The 25775-nt window shown below is 38.0% G+C and overlaps 3 protein-coding genes across 7 annotated transcripts in view; 2 read left to right on the top strand and 1 right to left on the bottom strand.

The window, feature by feature from the left end:
* Positions 1-25775, bottom strand: part of NF1 (neurofibromin 1) — a 251040-nt gene that overhangs the window by 53674 nt on the left and 171591 nt on the right. The window lies entirely within an intron of this gene.
* EVI2B (ecotropic viral integration site 2B) lies at positions 937-9491 on the top strand. Its single transcript, XM_030295715.2, has 2 exons — positions 937-1038; positions 7737-9491. The coding sequence occupies exon 2, from the start codon at positions 7750-7752 to the stop codon at positions 9103-9105; it is 1356 nt and encodes a 451-aa protein (XP_030151575.1). The 5' UTR covers positions 937-1038; positions 7737-7749; the 3' UTR covers positions 9106-9491.
* On the top strand, positions 950-20232 carry OMG (oligodendrocyte myelin glycoprotein). Of its 2 annotated transcripts, none has more exons than XM_030295718.1 (2): positions 950-1038; positions 18423-20107. In XM_030295718.1, the coding sequence occupies exon 2, from the start codon at positions 18429-18431 to the stop codon at positions 19749-19751; it is 1323 nt and encodes a 440-aa protein (XP_030151578.1). In that variant the 5' UTR covers positions 950-1038; positions 18423-18428; the 3' UTR covers positions 19752-20107. The 2 variants fall into 2 exon arrangements, with proteins under 2 accessions (XP_030151578.1, XP_030151577.1); XM_030295717.1 differs by lacking the exon at positions 950-1038 and adding an exon at positions 16466-17570 and having other exon boundaries at positions 18423-20232.

The following is a 25775-nucleotide window of genomic DNA, read 5'->3' as shown; positions in this document are numbered from 1 at the left end:
GTACCAAGTTATAAGTAACCTTGACATTAAGAACGAGGTCTTAACAGTCTGGGATCCTCTGCAGTGACCAGGGAAAAGCAGGGCATGGGTTAAAACGTAATGTATCTACTGTAACAGGTGCTATCCTAGGCACTTTACATTTAATCCTGGACCAGATTTACAAGTTAGGAATCATGATCTCCCTTTTTTGGATGAGGAAAGAGGCTACAAGGTGACCTGTCCAAAGAAAATTTTTATTCAGACTGACGCATTCTCTTTTCACTGTATTTTGCTTGGTTAATTTATTTAAATAATGATTCCCAATTTATTTTACCTTCTACTGAGAAGTACCTATTTTGTGGATAATCAAAGAGTTGTGCTCTTGAACTCCCAACATCGTTACGTATTTGGTCCAAAGAAAAACTGACTGTAAGTTTACCTGGGCTTTGTCTAAATTATGTAGGAGGAAAGAAGCTTAACATTCACTGGCTACCTACTGTGTGCGAGGCATTTATACACGTTAGCTTATTTAATCTTCACAACAGCTCAGTAAGTGACATATTCCTCCGGAGAAGGAAATGATGACTCAGAAGTACAGCAACTTGCAAAAGGTGATCAAGTAAACAGAACACACCATTTGCCTCTTCTGAAAAGAAATCTCACTGTGGGTAATAACCCAACAGGTAGTTTTTCCTTAGACTGTGTGAGTTGCCTCTAAAGTTCTATTCAAAATATTTAAATTATATAATCACATTACTAGAGAGTCTCAAATGTTTACTTACCAATATTAATTAAAAGCATTCAAATCATAGAGCTGCAAATCGTGTTTCAAAATAAGTTCTCTTAAAGTAGTGCCTTTCTTAGTCATTTTGTGGCTTATTGCACTTCCTGAACCAACTATCCATCAACTTCCTCTTCTTCTACAGAAAGCATTTCAGTTTGCTACAGGACCATTTTTAATCTGAATTGAACCACCCCTTTTGCTTCCTTAGCCAAATCACCAAAATGTCCAGTTAGAACAAGAACTTAGCATTCTGCAAAAAGAAGTTAACAGCTGAGGTAAGAAAATTTTCACACAGGCAATCTGGTTTGATCTTTGTTATATATAAAGTTTATTTTTAAAACTAAAATGGTGTTAGGGTTTTAAACATAAACTCTGCTAGTCTAAAGATGTCTATAACGGTTTTGTAATTTATTGCATGGTATCAAAAAAATTCAGTGTTGAGCTTGCCTTGGAGAAAAATGTTCAGTTAGGTTTGTATAATATAAGCCCTTTTAAGTTTATTCAATCACAATGGTTAGTTAGCCTTAGTTCTGTAATTAAAAGATATAAACTATAAACATAGTGGATAAAGCTAAGGGTTAGAAGTAAAACTAGAATCCATGGGATATGAGTGAATTTACAAGCCCCAAATACCAACTGTGAAAAATTCTAACTTGCTTCTTATAAGATGTTCCTACATGTAACATAATCCATAGATTTAAATTGTTTTTTTATCCTCTTTAGTTTCCACGGTAAAAACGGTCATCTTCACCTTCACTTAATTTAAAAAGAAAGCAAAGGAGATTAGATGAGATACTCAATTATCATTATTACATATGCTTTAATTTTTACACAAATGGAATTTTAAGTAAAAATTTGATACTTAAGTAATAATTTTATATTTATATTTAAGTAATAAGTAAGAATTTTATATTTAAGTTAAAGGAAAATATTATGGCTCATTTTTAAAGCTCACTAAGACAAAACTGTTATGACAAAATGTGTGTACATGTATTCATATCATGTACGTATTTATGCCACACATTATCATCTGAGCTTTTAGTAACCAGTATGAGATATAGGAAAAAAACACTCACAGGATAAATAATAGAAAATTGCTACCATGCATAAAACATGCCTATTCTGTGAGTAAACTGGGCAGTTACAAAGTAAATACCCTCCAAAACAAAAATTGCAAAGGGTTTAGTTTACATAGACTTGTAATATCACAGAATAAATTCATAATGGGTGATACTCTGTTTCAACATTTCATAAATATTTATGGCTTTCCCTTATAGAAGTCCACTTTGGATTTTTTTCTAAGTAATTATTACATAAGTTAGAAAATAAAGATTTTTATCTCTCTCTTTTTTTTTTTTTTAGACAAGATTTGTCTATATTTTCAAAGGGTCAGTTCGATAGTACTTGTGAGTTTAACAGTACTTGTGTTTTTCAACGAATTCCTGTATAACTCTACTTGGAAGGAAATTATGAATTCTGAAAAAGTTCAAATTTGTTAAATATAAATCTGATGCCTTTCAATGTCCAATCTTTAGAAGTTACCTCAAATATGATAGCTTATAGGCTAACCATTCAAAATCCCACAACTGTTTTCATAGAATCAGAGGAATAAATGGTTTTCTAGTTTTTTCCCTACCATTTACTCAAGACAGCCTCCAAAAGTTATTTACGTATCTGTTCTCAGAGATTCCACGTCTCCTTCCTTCATGAAACATTCCTGCTTCGTAATTTTACTATGAAAGACAGTGCAGCATATCTAGTGACTTGGGACAGAAGGAAACGGCTCTGGTACACAACTGGTATTTCTTTAACAGTGCCTCTATTTACAGCTGTGACACTCTGGCAAGTTACCCCACATCTCTGTGCCTCAGTTTCTTTATCTATAAGATGAAGGTAACACTACCTTGCTCATTAAAATAGGGTAGTACCTAACATTTAATGGGTACTCAGTAAATGATAGCTATTATTATCGATAAAAGTCACCAAATACTTCCTATTATAGTTCAAGGTTAATCTCTTTTGCCACTCTTCCTCAAGACAAAGAATTGGTGTTTTCTTCCTTTTATGATTTAATAACAACCAGCTGGAGATACACTAATAATAAATTTTAATCTATCTTGTAACTTATTACATCAAAGCAGTAATAATATCAAAGCCATAATAATTCAGGTATTATTATACCTATACTTGACTTTTTCCCTAGAATATGTTCTCCAATCTCCATGATTCTCTTTAAATGACAATGACCTGGGGCGCCTGAGTGGCTCAGTCAGTTGAGCGTCCGACTTCGGCTCAGGTCATGATCTCACACTCCATGAGTTCAAGCCCCATGTCAGGCTCCATGCTGACAGCTCAGCGCCTGGAGCCTGCTTCAGATTCTCTGTCTCCCCCTCTCTCTGCCCCTCTCCTGCTCATACTCTCTGCCTCAAAAATAAAAACATTAAAAAAAAAATTAAAAAAAATGACAATGACCTATTTCTTATCATATGCAACTTAACAGAATCAATTTTAACTGTACTTTCTTTTTTAAAGTTTGTTTATTGAGACACACACACACACACACACACACACACACACACACACGAGCAAGGGAGGGGCAGAGAGAGAGGGAGAGAATTCCAAGCAGGCTCTGCACTGTCAGCACAGAGCCCAACGTGGGGCTCAATCTCATGAACCGTGAGATCATGCATGACCTGAGCTGAAATCAAGAGTCAGACACTTAACCAACTGAGCCACCCAGGCGCCCCTAACTATACTCTTTATATCCTTATGCCATTATATTAATGAGAACATGGCTAATATATGAGGACTCCTACTTCACTGTAACTTCCTGTACAGTTAGTTAAAATATAGCTGTCGTTTTCCTTCCTCTTTTAAAACGTTTTAAAATATTCAGGAAAAGCAAAGGACCCAAATCACAGATTTTTGACCTCAAAGTTGTCAGCCTATAATAATGAGCAAGATACTGGCATACAAAGGTAGACAAATTTGGGATGTGCTTGAGCAGCAGACTAAGGGATTTTTAGAAACATGCTTTGCTACGTGCATGGGTTCTTTAGAATAATGAGCAGGCATGCTTGTGAACAGTGCCAGGAAAAAATTTCAAGTGTCTTCAGGATACTTAGAACAGATAGGAGAGCCTGAAATGAAAGACAAGGGAGTCTGAGAAGACAGGTGAGTCAAGTCCTCCATTTGGGAAGGCTGCTCTTGGTTGCTTCCTTGTGTCCGCAGACACAGGCTAGTGACAGAGCACAGCACTTCGTGGGCCTTTCATCTACTTCAATCTTCTCTCCCAACTTCTTTCTAATTTCGCCCACCTTAATCAAATACCCTAATTTCTTGCTAGTTTACATAACCACTACTTTTTCTTTAGCTTTTCATTAACTTTTCTTTTCAATAATTTCTCTAGTCCATTGACCTTCTCCTTTTCCATATGTTTGCTGCTTCCTTTAATTTTTGCTTTATTTTTCTCCTTGGTGTTATTTTTTTTATTTCTTTGCACTCCTTTTTTCATTTCATCATATCTGACATCTTCTTTTTACTCCCCTGCCCCATATGGTTCTTTCTTTCTGCCTCTCTCCCTACAGAAGCAATGTTGGTACTTCAGGTACACATGGTTTATATATTTTAAAAACTATGTATGTTAAAGAACTTTCTTTCTGCACCGGTCGTAACAACTGCCTCACTTCTCTGAGTTAGAAAAAGTCAGTTTCTTCACCATTAGGCCCCCTATTTTTTCCTCTTTTAAATCCTGCTCTTTCTTTTCTGGGCTGTTCTGATTTGCTGCAGAATTCTAACAGATTCTAACACTCTGATGTAGCAGATGCTAGGAGGGTAGACAGCTAACTGAAGAGTGGGAAAAAGAGATAAGATAGGTAAAAAATAGAATTTAGTTTTGATATTGCTGGAACCCTTAAATGACAAGCAAAAAATCTCATATACTCAAAAGTTTTATGGTCTTCCTATTGACCACGGGAAGACCAAAGAAGCGATGAACCTATCAAAATTGATCTTACAAATTAAAATAGGTTTATAATTATGTTCCTGTTTGAGGTCTTTCCTTCTCTAACGCCTTTTTCAGCTAACTGAAAAGAGGAACCATGTGGGTTTTTTACAAATTTTAAGCGAAGTCACAAAAGAGGAAACATTTTTGGCCGAAGCCAATTTATGGCCTATATTTTCCATTGCTTTGGATGGCATTTTTTAAAAAACTAAAGTGAAACTCTGAAGAATAACTTGTTGAGGGGTTGATGCTCTTAAGAATAGCAAGTGGGAACTGTGCATGGATACCATCTAGAGATGATTCAAATCCCCATATTTATGCCAAAAGGTTCCATTTCTTTCCCTATTAAGCCTTTTGCAAAATGGATACAAAGCATAATTTAATAACTTTGATTTCATCTTCTCTGCTTACATTCTGGCAGAAGTATTCATAGATACTGAAAAATTGAAAAGGAAAGGAGCCATGAAGCCAATACAGGTTAGGTATTTACTAAGCTGCTAACATACATGGCTCTTTGCTGTAAAGGAGCCAAAATGTAAACCCTGAGGTGGTTTAGACGAGTAGAAAGAGCATATGCTTGTGAATCAGATGGTCCTGGGTACAAATGCCATTCTGTCACTAATAGTGACATAACACTGGGCAAACTTTTTTTTTAAATGATTTCTTAAAATGTTTATTTTATTTATTTATTTTTTTTACTGTTTTGCATGTTTTATTTTATTTTTTTTTGTTTTTTGTTTTTTGTTTTTTGTTTTTTGTTTTTTTTATGAAATTTATTGACAAATTGGTTTCCATACAACACCCAGTGCTCATCCCAAAAGGTGCCCTCCTCAATACCCATCACCCACCCTCCCCTCCCTCCCACCCCCCATCAACCCTCAGTTTGTTCTCAGTTTTTAACAGTCTCTTATGCTTTGGCTCTCTCCCACTCTAACCTCTTTTTTTTTTTTCCTTCCCCTCCCCCATGGGTTCCTGTTAAGTTTCTCAGGATCCACATAAGAGTGAAACCATATGGTATCTGTCTTTCTCTGTATGGCTTATTTCACTTAGCATTACACTCTCCAGTTCCATCCACGTTGCTACAAAGGGCCATATTTCATTTAAAATGTTTATTTTTGAGAGAGAGAGAGAGTATGAATGGGGGAAGAGGCAGAGAGAAGGGAGACACAGAATCCGAAGCAGGCTCCAGGCTCTAAGCGGTCAGCACAAAGCCCGATGTGGGGCTTGAACTCACAAGCCTTCGAGCCATGAGATCGTGACCTGAGCTGAGGTCGGCCGTTTAACCAACTGAGCCATCCAGACACGCCTTTCTAATCTACATATAGTTTCTAATCATATATACCAGGATCTAACACCCTGAGATGTTCCTTTCCCTAATGTTAAGAAACAACCAAATAGTTATCATTGTGTTTAATGATGTACAAAACAGGTATATCACACCTAGTGTTGAACACCGTCTTAGTGTAACTCCTCACTTTAGAGATAAGGCAACTGAGAGCAGGAGAGATGAAATGACTAGTTCTCATAGTTAGATGGAGAGTTACATGCTGGAAGTAGACCTGGAACTTAACTCTTCAAGTTTTACCATCTACCACATCCCACAAAAAGCCCTGCCTGCCAAACTTACACATGTGCCTTCTCTACCCGTGTCCATATGTTGTTTCCTTGACTGGAATATTTTATTTGCTTAATTCGTTCTTACAGACCTTTCAAAATTCAGTTCAAGTTTTACTTCTCCGAGAAACCCTCCCTGAAGACCTCCCAGGCTATGTTAGTTCCTCTGTGCATCTCTTGCATACATTTATGAGAAAACTTATTAAATTATTACAATTATTACTTGTTTCCACCACTAGAAAACTAGAAACTATATTTTGGGTGTGTGTGTGGGGGGGGTGTCTCTCAAACCTAGAACAGGCCTGACACAAAGATAGTGTTCATCGATAAATAAATGAGAGCATCGGCAAGACAACACTAACCAACTGGACAGAACGGTCTCAGATTCAGAGATCACTTAGGATTCTGAGTTGAGTGGACTCCTTTAAGAGTATGAGCTCCTAATGACATATGTCCTAATGACATAGTGCTAGACTCTGAGGATGCTGCAGAGCCTACGAACACAGTAGACTCTGCGCATGAAAAACTTACCAAAGGCAATACCATTAATGAAAATAGAGAAGAGAGGAGTCAGTTTTGACATAAAGATGATGAAGATGGATTGATCTGAGTATGTTAAATTTGCTGGCAGTAGGATATATACATGGAGATGTCCACCAAGAAGTCATGGAAAGCAATCGGAATTAAGGAGATTTAGGCTGGACGTGCAGGTTTGGGAGTTATGGCATATAGGCGAGAGCTGAAATTTTATAGATTCAGGATCAGAGAAAAGCTGGTAAGAGTGAGGACTGAATACCAAGTACCCATATTTAAGAAGAGAAAAACAGGAGCTAGTGAGATTAACATGAAAGGAAGACTATCACAAAGAGCTACTTGAATAGTAGTGAAGGCACAGTCAATAGTGTCAAAAGTGGTTCAGAGAGGGAGGAAAGAAAAAGAAAGAATAAAGAAAAAGACTGTTGGATTAGGTAATAGATGATTATCGGTGTCCTTCAAAGCAACAGGACTGGTATATTTCTAGTTGCAAGGAAGAGAAAAGTAGAGAGCATATGGAACCAGCACACAGAGCCTATGTGTTTAAGAAGTAGGACTGTGAAATGAAGGATTATGAGGTAATGAAGCTAAAGGGGTAGCAGGGCCAAGTACAGATCTTATGAAAGAACGAAGAGAGACGTTTGCCTCTGAGGTCCACGTGTTTTATGGTTAAGTTTAGGATGTATTCAAGAGTATTTACACTGCAGTGTATGAAGTCTAAATTAGAAACGATAAATACTTCTCAAATACCTACCTACTTTGTGCCAGACACCAAATAACACCTATCTTTCTTTCTTTCATTATAAAACCACTGATAAAAAGGAAACATTCTGAAATGGATCCCAAATATTTCATCTTAATTTTGTTTTGTGGACACCTCAGTGATACATTTCTCTTAACGACAGAAGACATTACAACAGAGTCTCCTGTATTTATATCATCAAGGCTCAATGTCTCAGCTAATTCTCAAAACACAACAGGGAATCCTTGGAGTCAACCAACAGAATTCAACCATGTTTCTTCTGCACAACCAATATCAACTGCCAAAGTTGCTGGTGGACAATCAATACCAGGGGCCTATGCTCCTTCTGAAAAACCAGCAGCGCACACTTCTGCTGGGCAACCACCTGCCTCTGACATCACCAGACAACCAATACCAACGGCCAACGCCTCCTCCCGACAAACAGTACTCCCTGTGCTTACCTCTGCCGGACAACTACCACCATCTGCCCATACTTCTACCAAACAACTGCTGCCATTTCTCTACACTTCCACTCAACAACCATCGTCTATCCACACGTCTTCTGGAAAACCAGTACTACCAACTGTTCATAATCCATCTATACCACCAACCCCAAGTGTCAAAAGTTCACAGAGGGTGACTCCAGGATTCATCCTAGAAACTACCAGTAACACAAATATCCCACGGGAAACCAATTCTAATTTGATAGCTGCCACATTAGTGGGTGTAATTCTGACGTCTATGTTTGTAGCTATAATCATGATTGTGCTATGGAAATGCTTGAGAAAACCAGTTTCAAATGATCAGAATTGGGCAGGTAGGTCTCCATTTGCCGATGGTGAAACCCCCGACATCTGTTTGGATAACTTTAGAGAAAATGAAGCACCCGTGAAAAGGACATCAATTGTTTCACTTATGCCCTGGAAACCAAGCAAAAACACACTCATAGCAGATGACTTAGAAATTAAGTTGTTTGAATCAAATGAACACATTGGAGATTCCAACAACGCCAAAACAGAGAAAATAAAAGATCAGGTAAATGGTACATCAGAGGAGAGTGCTGGGGGATCAACGATCGGCACTGCTATTTCTTCTTCAGATGATGCAGATTATCCACCACCTTCCCCACTTCTTGATTTGGAAGGACAGGAGAGTAACCAATCCGACAAACCCACAATGACAATTATATCTCCTCTTCCAAATGAGTCCACCAATCTCCCACCATCTCTGGACTGTCTCAATCAAGTCTGTGAAGGTTACAATTCTGAGTTTGAACAATCATTTCCACCTCCTCCCGACTCATTTCACTTGCCCCCGGCACCAGAAGGTTTCATGAAAAACCAGGAAGATTCCCACAATGAGATCCAGGGTCAGGAATTCTCTATTCCTCCTGACTCTGGTCAAGACCACAGTGAATCCTTGCCACCCCCACCTGAAGAACTGTTATAAATACTGTAATTTGCTTTTTAGCTGATTTTCCATCCTTCCTACAGAACTCCATCTTTTTTTTCTCTTCATGTGATGAAATATATTAAAAGGCAACTGGTAGCCAATTTTGATTTTTATTCAGGAACTACCTGAAATCTGCTAAAGCCCAAGTGCATGGCTGGAACTTATTTTTAAAAAATGACATAACAGTGATCTATTTACTAGCTATTGTACCTAACTTTAATGTAGAGAACATTTTACCTATGTGGATGGTATGTATGTCAGTAACTTAGCCACTTTGGAAATAAGCACCCTACATATAGTTAGTATCATCTAATGGATATATATCTTTTTCCTGAATAGCTGTGTGTAAAGTTACATTGAATAAATAACACTTTGTTTTTCCATTTCAAAGTTTGAGATGGGGAGGGAGAGGATGAGAAATTAAATACATACTCCAAGTTTTAAACAAAACTCCAAATTTTATTTAAAGTTTTTAATTAAAAAAATTTTTTAAATGTTATTTCTTTCTGAGAGACAGAACGCGAGCAGGAAAGGGGCAGACAGAGAGAGGGAGACACGGAATTGGAAGCAGGTTGTCACAGAACAGAGCCTGACGCGGGGCTTGAACTCACGAGGTGTGAGATCATGGCCTGAGCTGAAATTGAGAGTCGGACGCTTAACTGACTGAGCCACCCAGGCGCCCCTTTAAGATTGATTTTAAGTAATCTCCACACACAATGTGGGGCTCAAACCTATAACCCCAAGATTAAGAATCGCATGCTCTGCTGACTGAGCCAGCAGGGTGCTCTAAAACTCCAAATTTTAAATTAACACCTCAAGTATTAAATACATATTCCAAGTTTGTGGGGATGAGAAACTAAAATGCATGTTTGAGAATACAAAAATTTCCTTTTAGCTCTCACTGGAAACAGTAAAGCAAGTATGTTAAAACATCAAATTGTGGGGGTGGGGGTTGGATTGGGGATGTTTACTCTGAAAAAAATATAAGCATGCACCATAAACTGTAGACATTGGGGGAGCACAATTTTTTAAACTAACATCCTTTTTAAAAATTTTATTTGAGTTTATTTATTTATTTTGAGAAAGAGAGAATTCGAGCAGGGTAGGGGCAGAGACAGCAGCAGGGAGACAGAATCCCAAGGAGGCTCCACACTGTCAGCACAGAGCCTGATGCAGGGCTTGAACTCACAAACTGTGAGATCATAACCTCGGTAGAAATCAAGAGCTGGACACTTAACCGATTGAGCCACCCAGGCGCTCCTAAAACTAAGCATCTGTAAAAATTTCTTCGTTCTATGGCTCTAGCACCCAAACAAAATGAAATCTTATAAAGGAAAACAAAAAATAAAACCACACACACAAAACCACACTTCTATGGCTCCATTCCAAATTTGAATGATTTTTCCAAGAAAAACAGACTACATCAAATACAGATGATTCTCAACTTTCCCTAAATGGACACTTTCTGACACTATACATTTAAACTCTTAAACCACCTTTCCTATGCAGAATTTCGTCTTTTCTCCATTACCTGACAAGTGATGAAACTGAGTTACCAGAGTAGGGGTGGACCTAATCTTTGTCAGAGTCCAGGCGGTGAGCGTTCCTGGGCTAGGCTTGTGGGGGTGCCGGCCTGTGCCCACAAAAGTGTTTCTTTGCCCAACAAGCATGTGGTCTTCTTCCTTACCCTAGCCATCACTCAGAATAAAATGTGGTGGTCTTGTCAGTAGTTTAACCGTGAAGAACTCCTCATTACTGTGGGGTTTTTCAGAACAAAATACAGTATTTATTTGTAGCACTGGTGTTCAAGAAACTAACAAAGCTCCCACTTTAGTAAAAAAACAAAAACAAAAACAAAAAACTAGCGGGCTTTTCTGGACACTGAAATTTTATACACAATATTTCCCTTTAAATCTTTTAAACCATCCCTTAATGACCATTAAAAAGGCTTAGCTGCAGAAACACTTCCTTGGACTTATTTTCCCGGCGTTTATTCCTGAAGCATGTCTCTTGCCATATTACATTGGTTCTTCGTCTCCCACTTGAAAACGCTTCTTTCATGTTGTTTTTCAAACTTAGCATTTTTAAGGTTAATCCTACTCAGCAGCAATCAGGAGTTTAAGAATTTCCTATGAATTTCCTGAATTCTATTTAGGATAAATAAGCTATGTTTTTATATTTGGTCAAGACCTTGATGTGCTTTAAATCATCATAACCTTTCTCATTTCACATGTAAGATGGTTACTCAAGAGGCTCTTTCCACACTTCTGTTCTTCTTTCTCATTACCTTTTTTCCTGATCTCTTGAAGGATGGGTGCTGGGAAATATAGGGAAACACCAACTCTTACGGATAAATCAGGAGCCGATGACCTGGTCATAGTCCCATCTGATTTCTTCAAACCCTACATGCAGCTTTCTTCCTTCTGTTCTCTGTACAACTGAAGAGCAGTCTTACTGTCAGCAGCTAGTTTTGGGTGTTGTCTTTTTTAAAAAATTCTCTGCCAGGGGGAGAAAGAATTCCCATTTACTGCATGTAATTTTCCCCACTGAGGTCAGTGGAAGCTGAGCAGCCAAACAGTGGCGATCCTTGCTTAATCAGCAGAAAGAAATGCAAGCTAATAAAAGACATCCAGGAGAGAAGAAAGTGCTGGAACAAAGAAAAACCTACAAAAAAGATGGAAGAGCCAGGATCCAGAGTGGAAGAAAAATTTTGTTTCATGAAAATGGGAAAAGGACAAGGCCCAGGGGGATAAAACGTAGACTGAACTACCATACGGCAGTGGTGCTCTTACCAGATCAGCACTAACCAGATTCAGAAACAACCCTGAAGACCATCCAGTTCAACTCCTTTTATTTGTTAACTGATGAGAAAATAGGCCAGAAAGAGTAGTGACTTGTTTAGTAGCGGTGCTAAAAGCTGAGTTTGTTCCCTGACTCCTGGGTCAGGACTCTTTTCACTAGTAGAGGACCAAAGAGCACCTATGTCATGCATTGCAACATATATGTATCACACATGTACTCCATTTGGTGTTGGTAGTGGGGGACACAATGATGTGTGCTGTAATTGTTATTACCTAGATCTAATCAAAAAGTAACGTAGCAAAATATTTGGGCACCTATGGTTAAAACATTATAATAATCATGCACTGTGATACTTATACCTGATTAGACAAATGGAATGCAAAGTCCAGAAATAGATTCAAATCTCAAATCAGTGGAAGAAATATGGGGACAATTGGATAGACATTTGGAAAAAGATAAAATTGGATCCATACATTAGGATAAGCACCAAACAGACCAGAGATATAAATATAAAACATGAAATTATATAAGTAATAGAAAAAAATATGAGAATTGCTTTATAACCTGGAAGAAAAAAATCTTCCCAGCTGAGACTCAAACTCCATAAGCAATAAAAAGAAAAGGAAAATCCAATTATATAAAAAACTTTTAACTGTCAAAAAACAAAAAGCAAATTCCACTGTAATAAAGTCAAAGGCAAACTGGAAAAAATTTGCAACCATAAGACAAAGGGCTAATATTTCCGAATTAAAAAAAAATTCTACTTGGGGGGGAAGGAAGGACCCACAACAATATAGAAAAAAAATGTCCAAAATGTAAAAGACAGTCACAGAAGAAAAAATTTTAATGGCTCCTGAAAACAGAAAGATGTACAACTTTCTTCAAATTAGAGCACTGTATTTAAAATTACCCTGAGATACTGATCCCAGCGGATTGCTATAAATCCAACAGTTCAACAACAAAGTGTATGGTGAGGTGACAGAGAATGACACCGTGATTCACTGTTGAGGGGGCTGCAGAATGGTATGGACTACACAGAAAAATGCGGTAATATCCAGACAAATTCCAAATGCATTTACCTTTTCACCAAGCAATCCTACTTCTAGGAATCTTTTTCAAAGATTCACCGGACAAAATATGAAGTTACTTAGGTGCCAGGGTATTCACTGGCATTATCTGTAACAGCAAAAGTCTGGTAACAACACAGATGTTCATAATAGGGATGGTGGAATAAACCATGGTAAGTACAATCCCATAAAGAGTACTAAGCATTGTGAAATGAATGTGAAAGATCTCTATTTGCTGATGGGAAATGATCTTCAAGATATATTAAGGAAAAAAAGGATAAGATGTATAACAGCATATTTAGTATACAGCCCTTAATACAAGCAAAGGGAATAAGAACATGCAATACATACATATTTTAATATGTTTGCGAAAAAAAGACAGACAGTTAATATAAAACCAAAAGTTAATACAAATAGTCACCACCAATAGGAGGAAGAGTAGAATAGGGTGAAGGGGACACAGAAGCAAGATTTCTCTGAATATATCTTGTTATATGGTTTTGACTTAAGCAGTCCCTAAAAACTATTAACTAATAGAAACAAATGAACCCAACTTTATGTAAAGTTGGTGACATAAACATAGAGAAAAAAACATTATTTCAAGTTGTATTAGACAACAGAATGGACTATACATCCTTAGTGAATTATATTCTAAGAACAAAAAGAACTACAAAGAAATCTTAAATTTTATCCAATAGTGTGTAATCTGTCTCTAGCAATACGGGCATTATTTGAAACTATTGTACGATGATACGAATGAACAATTTTGTTAATGCTGTTAGGAACCATTTATAGGAAACATGGTGGACAGAGAAACAAGTTAAATGTTTACAAGGAAGCAAACATAAATCCAGAAGGAATAAATGAGTTCTGGCAACAAGCCAGTGGCATGGGAAAAAAAGGGGTGGGGAGGTGGGACAAGAAACTGATCCACATGGGTTCTAACCTGATCATTTCTATCTTGTCAGTTCATCCATGCCATTAAATACTTTGTTGAGTACTCTTGTTTCCAGCAGAAAATTCAGTCTGAATAGCCAACTATGTTACTAAAAACAGAAAATGTAGTACTTTTACTCTCAAATAAGCATGACAGATGTTACGAGTATAAGAAATGAAGAAATGAAGGGGCGCCTGGGTGGCTCAGTCAGTTAAGTGTCAAAATTCAGTTCAGGTCATGATCTCACGGCTCATGGGTTCAAGCCCCCTATCAGGCTCTGTGCTGACAGCTTGGAGCCTGGAGCCTGTTTTGGATTCTGTGTTTCCCTCTTTCTCTGCCCTTCTCCCGCTCATGCTCTGACTCTCTCAAAAATAAACAAACAAACAAAAAACCCCCCAAAAAAAGGAAGAAAGAAAAAAAGAAAGACAGACTGACAGGGGTGCTAGGGTGGCTCAGTTGGTTAAGCGCCCAACTCTTGGTTTCAGCTCAGGTCAGGACTTTGCATTCTGTATTAGCCCTGTACTGGGCTCCGTACTGTCAGTGCTTGAGATTCTCTCTCCCTCTCTCTCTGTCCCTCTCAAAATGAATAAACTTAAAAAAATATTTTTTTTAGGGGCGCCTGGGTGGCTCAGTTGGTTAAGCATTCGACTCTTGGGTTTGCGCTCACGTCATCATCTCACAGTTTGTGAGTTCAAGCCCTGCATCAGGCTCTGTGCTGTCTCCCTGTCTCTCTGCCTCTCCCCTGCTCACGCTGTCTCTCTCAAAATAAATAAACTTAAAAATATATATAAGAATAAAAAAATTTTTTTAAGAAATAAAGACAAACTACTGTACTCTTATGGTGATGAGCACTAAGTACAGAATTGTTGAATCACTATATTGTACACCTGAAACGAATAGAACACTGTATGTTACCTATACTGGAACCAAGATTTAAAAACTTCATAAAAATATAAAATGGGAATCAGTAAAAAAAGAAAAAAAAAAAACAGACAGACAGACCGACCGACTGGGCTTCTAAATTGTTGATTACCATGGGACAGTTGTTCCCTGGCAGGGCAATCTGTTACACCTTTCACAAGGTTGGGGTAATATATCCTAGGACAGGGCATTTCACAAAAGAGTATGTTAAATGAATATACAGCTTAGTCTCTAGAATATAATAGTTGCTTCAATAGCTGGAACTCCTGACTTGACAGACTTATCTAAAATGCAATTTGTCTGAAATCGTATCTAAAATAAGTTGTAACAAACACTTAAGGCTATACAAAATTATTTGAGTAACAGTAATATATGGTATTATTTTACTTGATGAGAGCTTCCAAAAACATAAGGGCAGATTGTTACAATTCAAATATATTAAAAATGTTTCCCCTTTATCTTTTTGAAAATTTTATAATAATCTTTGAATAATAGGAAGCAATTTGGTTATGTCCCCAAACTTGAAATGAGAAATACTGTCACTACCACCGTATTGGAATTTTCTAGTATATACAGCAGAATCTAATCTCAATAAAGCCTAAACCCAAATTCATTTGAGTCCGTAAGTTAACGAAATAACATGTTCCTGGTTTCAGAAAAAAAAAAAGTACTGGTAAGTATAATGGAACTGGGTAATTCTATTTCCACATTGATGTAATGAGACTTCCTAAAATTGTAACAGAGATTTAGGTGTCTGGTAAGCTGACCCTCAGTCTCATCCCTTGAAGTATAACAGTATATACAGGAGCTAAAATGTAAGAAATCTAAATGTCAAAACAATCGTTCTCTATTTCCACAATATTGCTGAACGTAGTATTTTTAACACATTACTTTTAAGCACTAAGATTGATGACTGGTTTCTGAAATCCATAGAAAGAATCTTATTAAGAGTCCAAGGGTGAACTCTCCAAGTAAAGTGGGAATAAAGCACCTAATCAATAATATATCTCTAACACTGCAGACTTTTAAAATATAGATACTTTTTGAGGAACATGAATTTTATACAAAAGGTGACTCTTAGAGTATAGTTTCTTTTCTAAGAAAATAAACTTCAAATTTTAATATAATAAATTCTGTTTGGGGTAAAATCTGGGGCAAAGGAATGGCAAATTTAGAGAAAAACCAAGGATTAACAACAAGGCATAAGGAGATCTTCTTTACATGTAACATGCTAAGAATTGGTTTTTAAATAGTAACAATTTGGTAATGAAAATCCCATAACTTTATTTGCTTTCTTTTCTAAGGAAAAGTGGATATTCTGGGAATTAGATTTGAGCTTTTACAGATTATTCATACAATCAATCCACCTAAGGGTGAAGCAGAAGCTACTACAAATCTAGTCACATTTTCTAAAACTCATGACCAAAGTTTTGCCTTTGACGTTATTTTGTGCAATTTTATTTCTTTAAAAAAATTTTTTTAATGTTTATTATTTTTGAAAAACAGAGCACAAACAGGGGAGGGCAGAGAGAGAGAGGGAGACACAGAATCTGAAGCGGGCTCCAGGCTCCGAGCGGTCAGCACAGAGCCCGACATGGGGCTCAAACTCACAAACCCTGAGATCAGGACCTGAGCTGAAGTCAGATGCTCAACTGACTGAGCCACCCAGGCTCCCATATGCAATTTTAAAACTATAAATTGCTTTCTCAGTAAGGCAAAATGTGAAACGTTCTGAAGAAATCACCTAAAATTGATACAATTATTTTTAAAACACAAAATCAAATGAATACATGGTCACTCCTGTTGTATTGAAGATGTCTCTGGATGGAACAATACATATACCCACTCACTAAACGAAGTTGAGTTGCATAGAGAAAAAAGATCCTTAACCTAAAAGACATAAAGTAAAACATGTTTATCTGACCATATGAATTTAACTAAAAGCATGAGATGCTCATTTAAAAATGTAGTCTTGCTTATGTGTAGTCTGGGCTAAATGATCCTTTGTACCAGAAAGATAATGACAAAATAACCCCATATGTAAGTACTTCGGTACTTCCGAAAAAGGAAGATTAAAGTGGTTGATAAATCTGAAAAGCTGATTATACATAATAATCAGCATGTTGGGGGAGCACCCGAAAATGAAACATAGATTGTATTCTGTTATTTTAAAAAGTGACAGGACAACTGAACCATTTTAGAAGAACATGAAAAGGCAGGAGTTAAAAATAGTTAAATTAACAGCTTAGAAAAGGACGGTCAAGTTCGTGTTCAACATTTTCCAACGTGTAAAAAGAATAAGGAGTAGAGGCTTTAAAAAGAGAACCGCACATTCTTCATGAGGCAATGTCAGAATGTGGAACCTGAGCTCAAATACACAGAAACGAGTGAGGGCCAGGTCTAATGGGCACGAGGCACCACATCCTCTGGCAAATTGGGAGGTAGATGGGCATGCTCCATGCTGTAAATTAAAAAAAAACAAACAAACTTGGGGGGCCCATTTTGTTGCGTGTGCACCTCTTGCACTAAATTTGAGTCAGCACCAATGACAGCGCTGCAGTCCTCTGTGGACTGATCAGGTGGCTGCAGAGCTCGGGCTCACAGCCGCACAACGCAGCTGAGCGGGCAAGCACAGCCCACAGCCAGAAGCGGCTCCCACTCTCCAGAGCAAGGCGACCTTTAAAGCTTAAGTTTCCCGGAGAAAATGAGATGCTGCTGCTGAAGACGACACTATGGTAAGCTGTTATTTAGATCAGTAAAAGACTGACTTGGGAATTTTTTTCCTTTTTTTAAAGAAAAAGTCAACGTGAGGATTGAATATATATTCAGTAGCAAGCAAGTGCATGCACCAGAAATTTGCTGCAGTGTCAGTGGAGGGGTTTCTTTTTAATATTCATTCACTTTGTAAATATACACGCTGCTTTCTTTTAGAATCGGCACTGAAATATACATTAAAAAATCACTATAAAATGGGAGGTTTAAATTATGGTATTGGTCTGAATTTTTCAAGTGCCTTGAAATGTTTTGCTAGGACATATTTATCCCAAAGACAAAGATGAATTTCAAAGTACTGTCTTCATATCTAAATCAAATCTTACTCTATACACAATATTGACTATTACATTACCGCAGAGATTTAAAAAAAACAAAACAAGAAAAAAAAAAAAAAAAAAAAAAAAAACCCCAGGCACGACAGCCATTTTTTCCTATCTGAGTAAGAAGGGATATTCTCAAAAAGAGTAACAGCTTAAGATTCTGACTCTCTATTTGCAGAGAATGCCATTTTGTAATTTTAAGGCTCTGGGAAGATAAATAAGAAAGACTGGTAAAGGAAGGGAAAAAAGAAGGGAGAAAATACAGGAGCAAGTAGGGGGAGAGAGTCCCTCTCTACCACATAGCCCCAATTGAAGGATTAAGCATTTGGACTATAAATGAAGGGGAGCTTTGTTAGTTTAATCACTGGAACAATTATAAAAGGACTCAACAACAACGAGGTTTATTGAAAATTTTGCCTAATGCTAACTGACCCATGCAGATGCCTAATTGTGTTTGCATATTAAAAGAAGGGTGTATCTGTTTGTTTCCAGGCTTTGATGGAATATCAGATATTGAAAATGTCTCCCAGCTTGTTCATCCTTCTGTTTCTGACACCTGGTATTTTATGCATTTGTCCTCTCCAATGTATATGCACAGAGAGGCACAGGCATGTGGACTGTTCAGGCAGAAACTTGACTACATTACCATCTGGACTGCAAGAGAATATTATCCATTTAAATCTGTCTTATAACCATTTTACCGATCTTCATAACCAGTTAACCCAATACACCAATCTGAGGACCCTGGATATTTCAAACAACAGGCTCGAAAGCCTGCCTGCTCAGTTACCTCGGTCCCTCTGGAACATGTCTGCTGCTAACAACAACATTAAACTGCTTGACAAATCTGATACTGCTTATCAGTGGAACCTTAAATATCTGGATGTTTCTAAGAATATGCTGGAAAAGGTTGTTCTCATTAAAAATACACTGAGAAGTCTTGAGGTTCTCAACCTCAGTAGTAACAAACTGTGGACAGTTCCAACCAACATGCCCTCCAAACTACATATCGTGGACCTGTCTAACAATTCCTTGACACAAATCCTTCCAGGAACATTAATAAACCTGACAAATCTCACACATCTTTACCTGCACAATAATAAGTTCACATTCATTCCAGATCAAGCTTTTGACCAACTCTTTCAGTTGCAGGAGATAACCCTTCACAATAACAGGTGGTCATGTGACCACAAACAAAACATCACTTACTTATTGAAGTGGGTGATGGAAACAAAAGCCCATGTGATAGGGACTCCCTGTTCTAGCCAAATATCATCTTTGAAGGAACATAGCATATATCCCACACCTTCTGGATTTACCTCAAGCTTGTTCACCCTAAGTGGGATGCAGACAGTGGACACCATTAACTCTCTGAGTATGGTAACTCAGTCCAAAGTGACCAAAACCCCCAAACAATACCGAACGAAGGAAACAACGTTTGGTGCCACTCTAAGCAAAGACACCACCTTTGCTAGCACCGACAAGGCTTTTGTGCCCTACCCCGAAGATACATCCTTAGAAACCATCAATTCACACGAAGCAGCAGCTGCAACTCTAACTATTCATCTCCAAGATGGAATCGTTACAAACACAAGCCTCACTAGCTCAACAAAATCGTCCCCAACACCCATGACCCTAAGTATTACTAGTGGCATGCCAAGTAATTTCTCTGAAATGCCTCAACAAAGCACAACCCTTAACTTCCGAAGGGAAGAGACAACCACAAATGTAAAGACTCGCTTACCTTCTGCGGCAAGTGCTTGGAAAGTCAACGCTTCATTTCTCTTGATGCTCAATGCTGTGGTCATGCTGGCTGGCTGAGGGGCCACAGCGTTTGAAGCCAATGAAAGAGCTCCCCCCTGATGTACAGTTGGGAAAATATGCCCCTATCTAACCAGTGATTCAAGCTACATAAGTATTTGAGAAAGCCAGTCTCACCTTTCTGACTCTGATGTACACGAAGTAACTTGTCTTAAAGAAAAGAAGTGCACAATGTCTCGGTACTCGCTGCTATTTTACTGTCTTAAGTAACACGACTGAGTTTCTTTCTTTTTAATGAAATGTTTTCTTTTTGAGGCTTCAATTTACTGCACAAAATGTAAAGCATCTAAACTTTAATATGTATTTTATGTATGTTTACACTGTCAAACATCTGGGAAAAAAAAAATAAAAGGTCTATGCTCATAATTGTGTCATTTGGCTTTCTAGTCAGACCAACTTAATCTTTTCAGTGTAATTGAAATGACCGAACCATTTTTGTCCTAGGGTACTCTGGTAAAGTCTGTGCGGTAGATGAAAGAAATGTTGGAGGTATCCAAGGATTTTGCCACTAAAGTGTAACTGTGGTTGCTACCCCATGAATGGTTATGCCACATCATTATTTTACACACAAGCCATAATTGTTTCAAATCTAAATGATGTCCTGCTTCTGAGGAACTCTTGGCTACTTTACAGATTATATAATGGACAAAAGCTCTTCAAAAAGCTAGAAGACACTAGGCTTTGCATTTTAATCAGGAAAGTTTAACGGCTTTGTTTTTTGCATTTAAGAAAAGTATTAAAAATATCATAAAAAGTTTGGCTTTACAGATATGTAAAGGGACAGTTTTAGCGCATATTTAACAGACCATTTACTAATGAAAAATTTACACATTTACAAAATGAAAAGTCTTCTACGTATAGGAGAGGGAAATTTACCTTTTGTACGTCGGATGTCAGAATCTGATTTACCTCAATTAAAAATAAGGATAGATTCGGGATAAAATCCTGGGGGGTCTAACAAACATGGGCACTACTAAGGAAGAAACAGGCAAGGAGAAAGGGAAGAAAAGACGGGATTCATCTGGTGCCACAACTGGGTGATGAACCCAATACAACACACAATATAGGACTAGGGCTGGGCCTAAGACCGATGTTCACACTCCAAATCAAACTGCACTGGGCACAGCTAGGAGAAAATGGCGAATTTTCTACAAATACAAAAAAGAAAGCCACCTTATGAATTAGAGACGAACAAAAGTAATAGCCACGAGTCAGAAAAAGAAGCCCTGAAACAAGGCTAGATTAAAATGCAAGACAGCATAGCTGAAATAGGCCACAAATGAGGGATTTAAATTGTGAGACATAAGGAAGGCTCTATTTCAAGCAATTCCTAGAGTTGGAAGAGTCCAGAAAGAAACTCTGATGCTCCTTCCTAGGAAATTTTAAAAAAAGACAAGACTTCTTTCCAGGTTTGGGAACCTTTCTGTTTGGGAGAGACAGAAAAGGAATAACCCTCTAACGTACTCTTTTGGTTTTAAAGGCCCGGGCTTATGGGAAAACTACTGTTAAGCTTCAATAAGGCTATTTCTCTCCTAGGCTGACTAGTACAGTGGCTCTTAAACATTCCCCTGCCCCAGCAAACCCAACTCACCATGTCAGGGAATCTCACCATGAAGAAAGGGGGTTATTTGAAAAAGTCCCCTAAATGATTTTAAAATTCATTACCTTTCTAAATGGGCAAGCTGCTTCCACTCCTCCTCGTCACTGGCCTAGTCGCTTTGCCAGCGATGGTAAACACTACTCACTTACGGAGTGCCTGGATGGCTCAGTCAGTTGAGCGTCCGACTTCGGCTCAGGTCATGATCTCACGGCTCGTGAGTTCTCGAGCCCTGCGTCAGGCTCCGTGCTGACAGCTCAGAGCTTGGAGCCTGCTTCTGATTCTGTGTCTGCCTCTCTCTCTGCCCATAACCCACTTGCATTCTGTCTCTGTCTCTCTCAAAAATAAACAAACATAAAAAAAAAAAAAAAAAAAAGACTAGTCACTTACACACCCTCCTCTACCAAACACTTATGTCAGGTTTCTGAAACACATAGAGTGAGCTTCCCAACAAGTAGGTTTCTTAGATGTCTTTCACTCTGAGGGTGCCAAAAATACAATGCTGTCTTAGAAGTGCTACAGGGACAAGTGACAAGAAGGTGAAATTATGGATTACAGCATTAGTAGCATCTATGGATTACACCAATCTTCCTGACTTGTCTGCAAAACGCAAAGGAAAAAAACGGACTAAATTTACAAGTCAACTACACAGATTTCAAATCCTTAGAAAGAAGTATTACCTAGCCTTAAAGTAATTAGATAAACTTCCTTCTAAGGAAATTGTGTTCTTATCATTTTTAATGGAGGAGGACTCATTATTTGCCACTAAGACAAGAACTCCTGTATTACTGGCTCCATAAACATTTCAAAATACATTAGTCCTCTCAAGCTCATTAGATATATATCCATCCATTCATCCACCCCTCGGGCTTAATTCTATTTTATAAGTAACTTTTGTTTCTCACCAGTCAAGAGGATCCTAATAAGAGCACAAATACAAAGTAAATGCAATGAGGGATAAAATAGCAGGGAAGCATGTGTCTAAAGTTCTAGGCCTAAATCCTGCTTCTGTCACTTCTCAGCTGTACAATCCCGGCCATGTTACCACTGCTCAGGGTCAAGGTTTCCTCATGTCTAAAATGGACTAGCAGAACTTATTCATAGTGTTTTTCTTGAGGATCAAATGGTATAATTCACAGACAGCCTTACCATACTGTCGTGCTCCCCCCCCCCCCACATTCTATATGCAGTAATGTTGCTGCTGCTGTTGTTAGGGTTATTATTATTATGGATATGCCCAAGCCCAATGCTTTTGAGAAATGCAGGTAGGAATACCCAAGCTCCACACCTTAACAGCAACAGAATGAAAGGATGTGCTGGCTTCAGTCGCCGCTTTTCCACCCTCCAGAGTTCAGGTTCAGATGTATGAGTGGAATAGGGATGCAGAAGAAAGAGAAACATTCACTATCACAGCAGAAGAAGAAGATGTCCTCTGTGGCTAAATTAAAAGATCACAAGTATGTGCTATTCAATAACCTTCCATAACAATGCTCTGAAGCAGCAGCAAATTCCTTTAACCAACACCAAAGATGTCAAATGAAAGTCAACCTCAAATCTTTTTTAACATTATTCCTTATGCAATGCGTTTTAAGAACTAGACAAAGAATGAGAGCATGCATGGCAAACTACCAGCCAGCATCACAGTTAAAAGTGACAAGTTATATTTCTATTAAAATCAGAATCAGAACGATGCCTATTTTGTCATCAATCTTTTCAACATTATTTGGGACATTCCAGAACAGGAATAACAGATACAATTATATGGAAATAGGAAACAAAACTATTACTATTAATAAACTGAAATAATGGTCTATCCAAAGGATTCCTCAGGAATGCCTTCAAAAGAATAACCTTAAATAACAAAAAGCATATGGAAACATGAAGGATTTTCTTGTGTGTTGGCAACAAATAGTTAGAAAATTACAGAAGAAAGATACCGTTCATTGAAGCAACAACAAAGCAAATATACAATGTCTGAAATAACATTCACATGAAATGTGCAGGACCGAATGGGGGAAAAGCTAAAAAAGCATTAATGCGAGGTATTAGCTGAAACTTGATGAAGACGATACACAAAGATCTCTCCATTCATTTATTCTTTCACTCAGCAGACATTTATTCAGCACCTGGAATCAAGGCTAAGCACACAAGACACACCTTGAGTGGTATCGCAAAAATGAGATTATTGCTGGTATAATTCGTGGATTAAACCAACTCTGACAAATATATTCCAATCAGATTCTTTTTGAGACATGACATAAAACACTTCAAGTCACCTGGAAAAATAAATAGGCAAGAACAGAAAAAAGGAAGACACAGTAGAGGTATCTTACACATTCTCTGGAGGAGAACCCTTCTAAGACAAAATAGTAGGGACATAAAAATAGAAAGGCAGACAGCCACAGCACAGATATGCAAGCACAGTCAGAGTACTGTGCACAGAAGAGAGAATTCTAAGGACTTCCATTTCCTCACAGGGTTGTTGAGAGGAGTGAGGGCAAAATGAGATAATTCCTGTAACATGCTTAGAACAGTGCCTACCGCATAGGAAATTCCCAAACATTGTTCACTTTAGAAGGAAAAAAAAATCACAAATCAAAGGGCAAGGGTAAGACTCAGTATTAAGAATACTGGGGAAACTGGAAAACAGCCTACTTCAACACTCACTTCACGTGATACACCTACACAGCAAACTAAAAATGAGAACGTTAAAAAAAAGAAAAAAAAGGAAGTCTTAAAACCAGCAGAAGAATTTAAACGTATTTATAAATCTCTGGGAGACCTTTTTTTTAATTAGGAAAGGGGAAAAAAATCACAAAGAAATTATCGACGGATTTGTCTATATAAAACTCCCAAGTTTCTTTATGTGGAAGTAATGAGCTGAATAAAAATATTCAAAGAGAATACCATAAAGGAGATTGTTCATCAAAAGCTTACAAAATTGATAAGAAAAATATTTAGATTCCCAATGGGTAAATGGGCAAAGGACATAAGCAGAACACTTAAAAGACAGGAAGTATCCTGACTGAAAAGTTTATGGACCTAGGGACTACCACATAATGACTGAAAATGAAAACAAAATGGGATACCATTTTCATCATTAATTCAGCAAGCAATCTTTAAGAAACAGAAATGAAGGCCGGGGAAGCCATCACGAAATAACCACATTCACATGTTGGCACCACTTCTTTGAACAGCAACTGGCAGCCGTGAGGAGGAAACAGCTACCCTGAGCTGCTGCCTAGGCGTCTGGCAGTAGGACAACCCCACACACACGCAGAGTCTGGTCCTCCGGATAAGGACCCGAGCTTAGCATTTCCACCACCAGTTCCTGCTTTGCTTTTCCTGGTGCACATTGTTAAATAACTACTCAGAGTTGGGCCCGTGAAAAGTTAGTGACTGTCGTCCCAACCACCTTCTAAGTAACAGGTGCTTGATACCCTGTGCTGTTTCCTGCTTGCCGGTAAGCCGGGACGGAAGCATGCCTTCCTCCAGCTCATTGCGCCCAGCCCCCTCAACACTTCTGGGATCCTTAAGTAATACATCTTTTGACCTTACTTCCTTTGTGTGAGTGTGCCAAAACAAATCAAATCAAAACCACCCCAGGGTTCTCACTTCCCCAAAGTGGAAGCTCAGGTGCTTAGGGAGCTACCTGCCAGCACCATGTGTGTGGTTTGTGCAGGTCATAATCCACAGAGTCCTTTTTTTCCCTTAAATCCCTCCTCTTTTTACAACACAATGTTATGTTAGTTTGAAGTATACAACACAGTGATTCAACAATTCTATACATTACTCAATGCTCCCCATAAGTGCAGTCACCATACAGCGTTACTACAATATTATTAACTGTATTTCCTATTTCCTTTTCATCTCCACGACTCATTTATTTTCATAATGGGAAGTTTATACCTCTTATTCTCCTTCATCTATTTTGCTCATCTCCTAATGCACCTCCCCTTTGGCAACCACCAGTTTGTTTTCCGTATTTAAAAGTCTGTTTGTTTTGTTTTGTTTTGTTTTTGATTCCACATAGTGAGATCATATGGTATTTATCTTTTTCTGTCTGGCTTATTTCACTTAGCCTAATACCTTCTAGGTCCATCCATGTTGTCACAAAGATGTCATTCTTTTTTATGGCTAATATTCCATTGTGTGTATGAATGTATGTAGGGGTGTGTGTGTGTGTGTGTGTGTGTGTGTGTGTGTATTTATATACCACATCTTCTTTATCCACTCACCTATCAATGGGCACTTGGGATGCTTCCATACTGGCTTTGTAAATAACGCTGCGAAAAACATAAGGGTGCATCTATCTTTTCAAATCAGTGTTTCCATTTTCTTTGGGTAAATACCCATTATGGTATAACCTGCATACTCTTAATGTAATACACCAGCTACAGGCCTCCCAACACAACAATGTTCAAAAA

The sequence above is a fragment of the Lynx canadensis genome, chromosome E1, assembly GCF_007474595.2.
Source record: "Lynx canadensis isolate LIC74 chromosome E1, mLynCan4.pri.v2, whole genome shotgun sequence".
NCBI lineage: Eukaryota > Metazoa > Chordata > Mammalia > Carnivora > Felidae > Lynx > Lynx canadensis.
Note: the sequence above shows the minus strand (reverse complement) of the source record. Positions and strands in the feature narration are given on the sequence as shown.

Excerpts from the sequence above, each read along its gene's own strand:
- EVI2B (XM_030295715.2), top strand. The coding sequence starts at position 7,750 with ATGGATCCCAAATATTTCATCTTAATTTTGTTTTGTGGACACCTCAGT.